The sequence below is a fragment of the Tribolium castaneum genome, chromosome 6, assembly GCF_031307605.1.
Source record: "Tribolium castaneum strain GA2 chromosome 6, icTriCast1.1, whole genome shotgun sequence".
In the NCBI taxonomy this organism is placed as follows: domain Eukaryota; kingdom Metazoa; phylum Arthropoda; class Insecta; order Coleoptera; family Tenebrionidae; genus Tribolium; species Tribolium castaneum.
The window spans coordinates 4,008,248-4,021,351 of record NC_087399.1 but is presented as its reverse complement, the minus strand read 5'-3'; the positions used below and the strand labels follow the sequence as shown (position 1 = coordinate 4,021,351).

The 13,104-nt window shown below is 37.1% G+C and overlaps 2 protein-coding genes across 3 annotated transcripts in view; one reads left to right on the top strand and one right to left on the bottom strand.

Moving 5' to 3' along the window:
* for (foraging) overlaps positions 1-13,104 on the top strand; it is a 132,559-nt gene that overhangs the window by 31,631 nt on the left and 87,824 nt on the right. The window lies entirely within an intron of this gene.
* Positions 1-13,104, bottom strand: part of Drgx (Dorsal root ganglia homeobox) — a 29,893-nt gene that overhangs the window by 10,683 nt on the left and 6,106 nt on the right. Inside the window, exons 2-4 of one of the 2 annotated variants that reach the window (XM_015982597.2) lie at positions 10,808-10,925; positions 9,061-9,254; positions 5,279-5,613 (exon numbers count right to left, since the gene is read on the bottom strand). In XM_015982597.2, coding sequence (XP_015838083.1) covers positions 5,279-5,613; positions 9,061-9,254; positions 10,808-10,901 — 623 coding nt within the window. In that variant the 5' untranslated portion in view covers positions 10,902-10,925. Of the gene's footprint in view, positions 1-5,278; positions 5,614-9,060; positions 9,255-10,575; positions 10,734-10,807; positions 10,926-13,104 lie in introns of those variants that run through there. The other variant, XM_015982596.2, reaches the window with a different exon arrangement.

Genomic DNA, 13,104 nt, shown 5'->3' with positions numbered 1-13,104 from the left:
GTAAGCAGAAGTCAAAATCAGTTTTTGGTAAAAAAAAATTGTACATTAGTGTAATCAGAGGCAGAAAATAATAGACCAGGCTAAAAACTGCTTAATTGTAGGCAGAAATCCACAAATAGCTGCTAAGTCATCTGGAAACCTTGATGGCAATAAATCAAGCCGTGCATGTGTGCAGGCTGTGCCCCTTGTGCCGAAATATTTGGCTCACTCAAGTGAAGGACTCGCGAATATTAACTATTAAGCAATTGTCTCCCATAAACAAGTCTCTTATTGGAATAATTTAATCAATAAATCTAACTCGAAGTGGTGCAGTCGCATAGACTGTTAACCGCGAAAGCGCAGTGTTTATTCCTGCCACTGCCTGTTTGTCGAAGCTCATTTCCAACTTCCTCTTGTCTTCGTTTCCTTATTCAGGTGTGCAACTGAAAGTTTTTCGCGATACGTTTAAAATTTCATTTGGAAAGGTACTCGCTATACAGAAATTATATTGCAGCATCAAAAGAAATTACAGCACTCATTCCTCTTTGGTGCTGTTATAAAAATTAAATCAAATTTTCCTCAATAAAGTTTCCCGAATACAAGTTAGCTTTCAAGTTGACCAAGTGAATTTTCCTCGGTTACATTTCCATCTGCGAGCAGCGCGCCAGCTCATGCATCTTTCATACAACGGCATCGCCTTTTTCTGATCACACCCTACACTGAAAAATTACAAACAATCGCCGGAATTTTGCGATCTGGCCGAGAACGTAACGACGGCTGCAAATTTAATGGGCTTGTGGGTTCCGGAGTCGCGCTTTAGATGCGTTTTATGAAATGGGTACGGCGCTAAATTGTATTGCGGGCTGTATTATTCAATGGGGTAAAATGGTAGTGGGACGAAGGCTATTAGGTATAAACCAGAACTTAATTGAATTAAAACGCTCAAAGGGACACAACAAACTCGCTGATTTGTTTAACTTATTTGTTTTTGCCACTTCTTTCGGGCATCTCCCTGCCAACTGCCATCGCTAATCGTTCTGATACACTAATTGAAATTATTCTCAGTTTCCATCACTATAATCAGGCGTAATGCACTGTTAATTCGTCGCGGTACCGGCATACAGGGCCAATTTGAATGTCACACATTAGGGGGGTGGGCTTGGCGTACCTATTACATATGAAACGTTTCAATCTCGTTATTATGCAATTTGAATCGTTTAACAGAGAGAAACCGCTCGGCTGAGAGACGAGGAGCGATTTTTCCGCTAATTCGACAAGATGTATTTAACACGATGCAATTTAAATTGATATAAATTAATTTGGTCCGATAGCTAGAACGTGATCTATTTTAGTACTCGCCATACATTCGTTACAATTAAAGAATTCGTGTTGTGTCAGAGCGCGCACATCGCAAATATAATTTGCGAAGCAGCGCTTTCAACGGGTCAAGTGTCAATTTGCGATGTTTTAACGTCGTTGTCCATATTAGACATTGTCGTTTACACTGTTGTCGACGGAAGAAATGAAACCCAATGCGGGGAAACACAGGGATTGTTTCGGGGCCCTTCGAGCAGGATCGCTGAACCGAAACGGCAAAATTGCTCAACAAGATGTAAAGGGACGTTCTTTAAATCTAACTTTTACAATTAGTTTTGTAGAGAAGTGACTATAATATTAATAATTGTATGGTCCAGAATTTGGAGAAGATGCTGATTTTAATAATTAATTTCCTAGTCATAAAAGAAAGTCAAAAAAGTCAAAAATCATTATTCAAAAAGACATTTAAAAAAGATTAGTTCCTTGTAATTTGGTAAACAAAAAGTTGACTGTTTTTAAATAATATACTTGTTTACAACGTTTTTTAACGATAGACGAAACTTGTGTGTATCGGTAGAATAATTAAAGGCATTGGCAACTGAAAAAACAACTTTGTCTTAAATGATAGTACAATAGTGAAAATCCTTTCTCCGTATCTGCTCTATAAGTCAAGTTATTTCGATTTAAATTTAAAATTATGACGTCGTAACCGTCTTGAGCATTTGGTTTTATATTAAGATCAAATGATTTTGACTTTTAAGTGACACTGTCAGAGTTTATCCAAATTTCTCAGATGTTTTCGCCAAGTTCAAGACAAAATTTAGAACAAAAATTACTCGAAAAGGTAATTGATTTTGTGGAAGATTTGTGGAAAATGTTCAAATATCTGTCAAGTTTTTGGTTTAGGATTTTAAGATGAGAGACGGATGTTATGTCACGATGTCTTTCTTTCTAAGCGATTGTCTTACATATTTCTCATTGCAGAAATTTTTGAAATGAACTTAATGATATAGGACGAACGATATTTTCAACTTCTGTTAAAACATAAAACAGGAAAAATAAATTGTCAATGCCTTTAAGCCTAAAACTGATACTGATACATTCACCTGACTATATTTTAAAGCAAATAAAATGTTTAAAATTTAGTTTATCACAGAAATAACGGGTGCCAAACTAGACATCAGAAACAAATTTTGAAAACTTTTAGGAAATAGAAATGTGGCTTATATTTTTGTTACCAGAGAGTAGACAGAAAATAAATTCCGACCTATTCCTTTAATTGATAACTTCAGCAAATGCTTTGAAACGCTTATTTACAATGTAGTAAGTGTTTATGTTAAAAAATACATAATATGTAATGATCAACACGGTTTTGTGTCTGGTAGATCCACTGTAACGAATCTTTCCTGCTTAGAGACTTTTGATCTTCGTATCTTCGTACTGCTTTCCAAACTTTGTTATTTTGGTCTTTCAGACACTTTGATAATTTTTTTTCAATCCTAGCTTAGTAAAAAAAGACAGTATATTTTCCTAAATGGTTTTGTACCTGACGCATTTGAAGTTACGTCTGGAGTGCCACAAGGTTCGATACTCGGACCGCTTCTTTTTATACTGTTTATTAATGACATTGTAATTTATTTTAACATACCGTGCCTCTTCTACGCTGACAATTTGAAATTTTTTGTAGAATAAAAACTTCTTTTGACTAATGTTCTGCAGAAGAATATCCTTAATCTTTTAAAATGGTGTTAGAAAAATTAGTTAAATCTTAATCAGTCAAAATGTTTTTTAATGCAGTTTTCTAACAAATCAGTCATAAAGTTTAATTACTTTATTAATTCTTTACTATTAAAAAACTGGATCATGTCAAAGATCTAGGTGTTACTTTTGATCGAAGTTAACGTTTTCCAATCACATTGATAGCTTCCAAGATGTTAGGTTTGTTATAAGAAATGATTTTAAATTTTCACAAATTAACACTTTGCAATTGCTATATTTTTTAACTGTTAGACAGTGTTTAGAATATGTATCAGTTATATGATCTCCTATTTACATTACCTACCGGGAAAAGCTTGAAAGTGTGCAAAGAGGGTTTTTGAAATTTCTGGCTTATAGAGATGATGGAACTTATCCTCCAGCTGGTTCCCCGCGAGAAATATTTTTTAAAAAGGAAGGATTTTTAGTTGAGTATCTTTGTAGACTATTTACACCTTCGTCATTTTCTGCTTTTTAAATTAAACGAAGTTTCGAATAAGATTAATACCTTTTGAAAAATTTGAAAAAATCTTCTCTAAGCTCATGTGTAACTTTTTAGTCAACTATCGTAGCCAAATAACTTTAAGGAATTTTTTCCGGATTTTCAAAATTCTTCAGGTCACAATATCGGTTTAAAAATTTTCTAAATAATTCTGAGGTAAAGTAAAAAAAATCAAACTATAGGAATTAGATGTAATACTTCTGCCCATATTGGATTGTTTTCGAAGTTTAGCTACACAATAATTATTACGGATGTAGTTTTTGATCGTATTATTTTTCCCAATTAGTTTGGGTATGTTTTTACGCGCGGTGGCTTGCCGGCCGCCATTTTGAAGTGTGTAGCTCCGGGCGTCCCGGAATAATTTTTCTGTATCGGGTCCCGCATATTGGACAGTTCAATTTGAAATATAATTTCTAACTTTCAAATATTAGCATTTCATATTTACCCTATTACATCACATGACGAAAACTGCTCTCCAGCCGTTTCCTCGTCATGAATGTTTCATATTTTTCGTACGACTTTATTGACCGACTCCAGCCGGCGGCTATGTGACGAATTTAAATTGCATAAGCACACCCATCACGTTAAATAATTCCGAAATAAATCCACTCAACTCCGGCCCTGATTCCGCGGCACACGCGCGATTAATCCGGCCCCGGCGTCTCCGAGAGGTTTAATTTGTTCACAACGAAATTAGCCTGTCATTTCTAGGCGAGCCCTCCTCTCGCTCTGAAATGCAAATGAGATGTTAGCCGGTTTTCTTTTTGTTTGAACGAATGGAAAATTCGTTTTATGATATTACGATCTTTATGTCTGCTTGATGAATATTTAAGTTTCTCCTCTTGTCAGATCTTTGCTACTCTCAGTGTTTTCGAGATGTAATATGGCACTTCACAGAAAGAATATAGAATTTATATGTTTTATAGATCCGCTTTATGCCGGGGAAATATAGTTTGGTGCTTCTCTGCTGCCCCTCAACAACTTAAGCAGATACCGGTGCAAAATTCAAAACGAACGTTTGTTCTCCGTGCTTTTACGCCCGCTTATACGGCGGACGACGGTTATGAGATATTCTTCTTCTTGTTGCTTCCTTTAAACGTCACCTACAGAATTTTTCTGCGCTAGCGGAAAACACGTCAAATGATTGCTTTGTTTTGCTTCCTTTTGCCATTTCATATTCCAATTCGATACAATACGTCGAAGTAGCGCAAACAACTCAAGAGAATACCAAATGCGATACAAAGGTGACAATCACCGGCCTTGAGTTTACCACCACTGGACCAAAAATTTTACAGCTTACATTTAAATTTAAAAAAATGGAAATTCTCGTAATTTTAATTTACAATTGAATGCAAGGTCTCGCCCAATTAATGAATTGCAAAATTTCGGAAATTGAAAGGACCGTCATTAGGGTCACGTAAAATTCGGCCCAAAGGCCATATCGATGAAAATTGATGAACCCGTCCAGAATTCATGTGACAGTCAGCCGACAAAGTAATTAACGCCATGACATCATGCTAGATTGAAGATTTCACTGTTGAAATTGACGAGTTAGTTAATTTTAAGTGCGTGATGTTATCAATTAACAAGTGTTTAAATTAATTATTTAATAATTACCCTACATGTCCCCTGATAATTGCTCGCTAGCCTCCTTAACGAAGCCAATTGTTTGTTAAACAGAGTCACGATTTCGCTCGAAATTTTCCCACAACTTGCGGCACCTACCTGTCGCCGAAGGGAAACATGTGCGAGAAGGGCGGCGGCACCGGCCGCGGCGGCTCCGAGGAGGCGGAGGCCGCCGGACTCTGCGGCGAGGCCGGGTCCGGGGACGTCTCCGCCACTCGCTGCTCCGGGGTCTCGCGGCCGCTGCTCCGGCTGGAGCACTCCCGGACCAGCTCTTCGTCCGGGCCCGCCACCTCCGGGGAGCTCGTCTCCTCGACCTTCTCTTCCTTCGTCTCCTCCTGGTCGCGCTTCACCACGTCCTGGCCGTCGCGCTTCCGCTGCTCCTCCTTCAGACGCTCGGCCTTGCGCCATTTGGCCCTCCGGTTTTGGAACCACACCTACAAAATTATTTTTCGCTCGTTTATCTGTATGACGCACGCCGTAATCATCATTAAAGTATCAGTTTACATCGAAATCGAATTGAAAGGCCCGCAATAACATTTCTCATGTCAATCGGGTGTCGGTTTACAAAGGCTGAGGGGTTGGACCGAATTTATGCGATCGGGGGACAGGTTTGACTCGAATTTATCGGTTCGATAACCGGGAGTTAACACCTAGATGGAAATGAAAAATTGGACGTGGGCCACGTGGCCCTAATTGGGGCGTGTACTCCGTTGTGTTTTACAATAGAACAAAAAAGGAGACACGCGTGCGTTTAATTGTTTTGTAATTTGATTTGATGGTTGGCCCGGAGGGCGCAAGGGAAGAATCGTCACGAAATCTCAATTAGAGGGCTCGCAAAACACTGGAAATAATTTTTTCGCATTTTATTTGAACTCACTAGTGTTTGTAATTTTTTTGGCAATGTATGGGGCAGGTTTAAAGTGGCCCCTTGGTGCACAGTTGCTGGGGTTTGCCGTAGAACGTGGGGAGCTGACAATGCCGTTCAAAAAATATATAAAACATCACAAGACATCGGCCAATGTAAGTGACTGTAATATGACACTGGACATGTCGGACCCGGTCTGTGTTCATTGACTCGAGGGAGTTTGGTGTTTTATAATGCGGCCACGCGTCCGTTCCGTCTTCATTTCTGTCTCTCGAGTTTAACGTTTTCGGTCAAAAATCAAATTTGGCGAGTTCTCGTCTTTCCGGTTGGATTTCGTTGCGAGATGATTCCGGGCAATTAAGGGCCGGCTGCCCGCTGCGACACTTCACTTGTACCAACACACAACACACTCATTATTGTCACTAACAAGCGGATAACGAGTCCGAACAAATAATAAGGGTGCTTATCCCATTACAATCTGCCACCCTTGAATTGCACCTATAATATCGAGGAGCAAATCGAATGATCGCCGGACGTTATTGTTTTCTTTTTTCCATTCTGCACAACCCTCCCTTATGGAAAAATGATGGCGGGGCGGCCAGAGGTTGTGTATTAATTTTATTACGGGTTATGATGTGAATTCGATGCGTTTATTGGCCAGGACCGGGGGATTGACGGAATTGACAGGGATTAAGTCACATGCATGTGTTCTCCATTGGGGGACAACCCCCGATTAGGTGAAAAGAAATATCTCTTAAAATCATAAAATAAATCATTAATACACGGTTTTGCCCAGTGCCTTGTCCACGATTGTAGCTCAGAAAGTTTCATTTTTATTTTTTTTTCTATGGCTTTTTTATTATTTGAAATATTGCCATGTCGTTTTCACTAGCCGATTGATCGACTTTTAGTCCACAAACTAAAAATAGCTTTATTGTACACAGGATGTTGTACACAAACTGGTGAATCAAAGATACATTTTAATGGAACACCTTATATATTTTTGGATGATTAGATTTTACGCAAAAAAATAATGTAACTTTATATAAACTATTATGGGGCTTTTCGTTTCGGAATTATTCATCTTTTCGTTATAAAAAATACCAATTTTTGAAAAGCACTGCAAAGTTGCCTGGAATATTTTTCGAAAAATTTACAACAGAAAAACTCAGAATACCCTGTAGTTTTAGCAATAATCGATTTTTACTGAAACATGGAGGTAATGTACAGGAGTTCCAAAACGCAAAAAGTTAAGTAACTGATTTTTTTCAGATGGAACACCATGTATTTTTTACATGTATCGATAGCATTTTTTATAAGCTTTCTAATCATATGCAGCTTGTATAGAAAATTTGAAATATTTTTTTTCTTTTTTATTTTTTTATTATTAATTCTTAGGGAGCAAAATTCATTTATGTGTCAAGTAATAATTAGATTACTAATATAATGAGTCACATTAGTACATATCAAAATCACCATTTGACTTATCGGGTTCTAGGATAGGTATCAAATTTTCTTGCAATAAAATATTTTTTTGAAAAATCCCGAAAAATAATTTAAAAATCCAATCGATACATGAAAAAAAATCCATTTAAAAAAAATGAGTTATTCAACTTTTTGCATTTCAGCACACTCTGTATATTATCTGCGTGTTTTAACAAAAAGTCGTCTATTTGCTAAAACTACAAAGTATTCAAAATTCTTCTGTTGCAAACTTGGCGAAACATATTCATAGGCGGCTTTGCGTTGATTTTTCAAAAATTGGTCTTTTTTATAACAAAAAGTTGAATAATTCCAAAACAAAAAAAGATAGACCCACAATAGTTTATATAAAGTTATATTATTTTTTTGCATAGATTCCAATTATGTAAAATAACTTTGGTTCGCCACGCTGTATACAACTATTTGTTTTTTATTAATTCCCGTCCATTGTGTGCAAATTTGGAGTGTGAGAGCTTCCGGTTTGTATGAGGTGCATCTCCAGCTCTCAAAGTCCAGGCAGGCACCTAACCGTAATCCACGTATGCGTTTACAAAGCGAACGAGGTCCTCCGCAGCTGCCGAGTGTAATTGTGTCCGTAGAGGCTCATTAGCGAGCTCTAATTGCCGTCGGAATCTAATACACACCTCGCAGAGGGACTTCCTGCCGGCCCGGGGCCGTTCTCTTGTCTGTTGGCACGGCTCTACGTGTCAAATTAGAGCCTGAGGAAGCGCGCAAAAGGCCGAAACGTCTACGATGAATAATTCGTCGATGGAAAACCGTCGACGGCGTTTTAATGAAGTTAAATAATAAAACGAACGTTAATCTGACCACTTAACTTTTAAAGCGCGCTCGCGGAACTAATACACTTTTAACATAAATTTACTTTGGGAGGCTTTTCCGCGAGATCAAATTCGTTTTAATCACACATTTTCCTGAGTGATTTCATAAAACAGCGCAAAGTGCTGTCTCTTACGACGTTTTATCATATTAAAATAAATAATCCGCTCATTTGACGTGAGCTTTTAGCCTTCGAACGGAGGCGAGGCGCACGGCTTCCACTGCTTAATTCCATTACCCTGCTACCACCAGTCGAACAATTAACGATTTTTTTCGATGATGCACTTGTGTTGGATACATGTTTATTAGACGAACATTTGCCAGGGGATGGGATTAGCCACCCCTCGGTGTTTGCGCTCCAGGCCGAAGGGTTGGAGCCGTACTTGTTACATTGTGATCGCACAAAGAACAACATCTGCTGCGGTTTGCCGAACAAACTAACCAGAATTATGGTTGCGTAATCGTTAGTAGGTGTTTTGTGTTTACAGCAAATCTGCCAGTAAACCCTTACCCTCTCAAACAACCGAAAGAATACTAATTTATTAATTCATAACTAAACTCCACATATTTGAAATCAACATTCCAACGGAACTTCATTAATATGTGGCGGCTAAAGCAATGCATCAACAGCGCTTTTAATTATGCATTGCGCTAATGTGTTAAAACTGTGCATTATTTGAACGGAAAACCGACTGACCTGGACCCTGGCCTCGGTGAGGTTGATCTTCATGGCCAGGTCCTCCCTGGTGAAGACGTCCGGGTAGTGCGTCTGGGCGAAGGCGCTCTCCAGCTCCTCCAGCTGCTGGAGGGTGAAGGTGGTCCGGTTCCGCCTCTGCTTCCGCCTGACGAAGGTGTCGTCGTGGATGGCCGGGTGGTAGGAGTAGCTCGTGTCTGCACAAGAACCGCCGGTTTTATTTCCTTCAAGATATGATGAACGTGAAACGTCTGAGATTATTACATGTGGCAAAAAGTGACCGCAGGTCAAAGTTGGAAAGTTCCAAAGTAGATTTTTCGACGAAACAAGATAACTCCATGTAACACAAACTCTATTAAGATTATTGGGTTTGGAAGAAGCTTACCAGACGGCAAATATTACCGAATACGTCTCGGCGTTAAGTTGCTCGGTGAAATGTTGCGAGAGGTTTCTATTTTAGATTTTGGTCAAAATTCTCCGAATTCATTGGCTGAATTAGTTCACCGAAAAATCGTCCGCTAACAAATTAATTGGCGTTCTGATCGAATTAAGCGACGACATCAATAAACTGATTGAAATTTTCCGCTTCATTGGTTCAATACTATTTTAATTTAAATTATTTGTGATTAATTTTAGCGCCATTATCTTCGGCCGGATTTGATTCGGCGACGGTTGCACTCGTCGAAAAAATAATTTTAATTGAAATTTAAAAATGGAGAGAGCTTTTAAAGCTGATTATGGTTGAACTAAAAAAGTAAACAGAACGGGAGAGGAAAAAAAAGCATTAACTTCACAATAAAAAGCAATTTTATAGCGCGCAAAAACCGATTTTAATATTAAATCAATAAAGCGGTAAATATTTGATGAGTTTGAAATAAGCGATGTTTGCGCGGTTTTAATTCGCGGGGAACAGAGCAGATTATAAGATTAAATATACAATTTCTCTGAATTAAACATGAGATTTTAATTAATATATCCTCGGCATGGCGGTAATGTAATTACGCATAACTGAAATTAAAGTTTAGAGATGCCGGCTGTGGATTTCGTCCGAAAAGTTATCCTATGATGATGAAAGAAGACTCGGATAATTGCATTTAGGCATTTGAATTTTTTAAAGCGCAGCGCACAGAGGAGGATTCGCGTTTTTCCACAGGATCGAGATCATGGGAGCGCCCACCAAGCCCATGCCGCGATAATCACCACCTCAGAAATTTCGTTTCCATCCACGATACAAGTTTGTGTAGACGAAAAGGGCCTTGTTTGAAAGGTGGCGGTTCGCTGCGGCTCCCGGAGTGGGTCCGGACTCTGCCGCAAAAAGCCGGATTTAGCGTCCGGCGATCCATCGATATTCCAAATGGAATGCGAAATCAGTCCGTAATCGGTTCTGACAGGGCTCGGTCCGGAATTTCATGACGCGATGACAAACACAATGATTGAAAGATAAATCGTCGCTTTCTCTCCGAGGTCACAGTTCGCTAATGCGCCCTGTGATGATGCGATTATCCGCTAATCCCGTACCTGGACTCTGTGATTATCGGTGCTATTGTATCGATAAAGAAGAAATCTGTCATCAGCGGCGGACGCCCGACCCGCTCTCCGGAGATTCGGCACCCCCTAATGACGAATTTCGGCACCGCATGTCGCATCAAGGGTGGATTTAGTTATCGCATTAGTTTTGACCTCGTAAAAGAAGTATTTTTGACAACCTGTGATTATGCGCTAATCTTGTCGGAGCAAAGTCTATACTCACAAGGGTGGGTCGGGGTGAATGGGTATTCCAGAGTCGGTAGTCGGGGCTGGGGGGCGCCGGGGTGCAAGGCGGGCGGGCAGTGGTAGCAGAACATGCCTCTGCCTCCCCCACCCGCAATCTGAAACAATTTTTTTCCAAATAAAGCATATTTCCATTTTTCCAAAATTTTTTTAATTAATACTTTACTCAACCAACACAAGTGCATGGAACAACAATTATCGTGTTATGCTGTGGACTATTTCCTTGCTAACAGCCTATTTGTCATTACACTGTGGCTCTTTATGATCAAATTAATTTCAAAATTATGCGGGTTTGCTCATAAAATATTGTTAAGTGGAGGCGGAGGGTCTTTGTTAATGTCTCGATAAACATAACCGTTATTTCATATTAAAAAGAATTTTTTAACGTAATGATCAAAACTATTAAAAAGTTGCTTCATTCTAAGAACTTAAATATCTTTTACGAAAAGATAAAAGTTTTAAAAAATTGGCATGTCCCGATGACAAATTTTACAAAAATAGTTTCAAACATTCTTATTTGAAAATTTTAAATGATGCATTTGAATTTATAACTAGAGTACGTTTTTTTTTTCTTTGTGATTGATAAATGAGTGAAAACTGAGGGAAAAGATGTATTCTAATTAAATATTATCGTACGAAATAATTATAAATTCAAATGATCACAAGGTTTGCTTTTGTGTCAGGAGGCCTATACTTTTTGATTAGTTTTAAGGATTTTTTGACAATTAATTAAAATAAATATTTCGAACTTATACTGTAGCACTGATTCTAAGCTCTCTGCAGGTTTTTCTTTAAATCTTTTTTTCTGATTTTTATGGATCATAATTCTATAAGCTATTCTTTTGATTCTTTTATAGATTCTTGTCCTGAACCTTTTTTACCATTATTTTTTAGACTTTATACTCAATTTTTTTATAAACATTTCTCCTACATTCTTCAAATCTCTCTTAGATTCCACTCAGTGTGTTTTCTTCTATAGTTTCGTTTAAAATTTTTTTGACATTACTCTTTAACATTATTGTTTTACTGTAATCTTTTCTAAAACAGATCTTCAGTAGATCGGAAATCTGGACTCTCCTTTAGTATATTTTATGACCCTTTGAATAAATTTTTCTTTAGTTGCTTCTTTACAATTATTTTTTAGACTTTACTCAAAAATCTTTTATAAATACTTTTACATTTTCCAATTTTTCTTTTAGATTCTGCACTGTTTTTTTGATTTCTTTTTCTAGTTTTTTTTAGAATTTCTCCAGATTACTCTTTTGTATTGTTTGTGTACTCTTCTTAAGATTTTTCTAAATTCTTCTCTGATTTTTTTCTAAAGCCGTTTGGATCTAAAATCCGGACAATTTTTTAGTTTATTTTGTAAACCTATCTTTAGATTCTTTTATAGATTCTTCACCAGATTTTTTGCCAGATTATTCTTTTGCACTGCTTCTGCCCTCTTCTCTAGATTTTTTTATTCTTTCATTAATTTTTTAGTGGTAAAACCAAATTTCATCGTCTAGTTGTTGTTTTTAACGTGTTTACCTATGTTTACCTATAATTGTCAATCAAAATAACTCGGTAATTTAATCAAAATAATGGAAAATTTTGTTATCTTGTATAATAAATAATTATTAATTGTTTGTAATGGCATTTATAGATCTGAAAACGGGTCTTTTTTTCGATTATTTTTTTATAAATTCAGGGTTAGACTTTTATAAACTCTAGACTACTCAAAATTATTTAAAAACTACTATATTCTCATTTTTGCATTCCCCAAAGTGTTTTTTAGATTCTACTCTGCAACTTTTCAAAATTCGTTTGTTTAGAGTTTTTCTGGATTATTTTTTAGCTTTGTTTTTGTACTTTCTAAAGCTCTCTATATAGATCTGAAGTATGCACGATTCTTTAGAATATTTTATTTTTAGATTCGTTTATAATTTTTTTTCTGAAATTCTTTTTTAGAGTTATTTTGTAGACTGCATCATTGAATATTTTTATCTAAAAACTTCTACATTCTTCAAATTCTTTTTCTGATTAAACTCTGAGCCTTCTCTTCAATAATTTCGTTCGGACTCAGTTTAGTATAGAATTAAGATGAATGTTGAAACACGAAAAAAACCTAATTTAAATAAGAAAGAAAAATGAATGCATTTGACAGATAGGGATGTTTAAAAATGAAGAAATATTTAATACCATATTTTACATCTACATCAAACTATCTGAAACGCTGTAACAGTGAAACGTTTAGTCACAGCATGTGAGAATTAATTCATTATAAGATTTTAGATT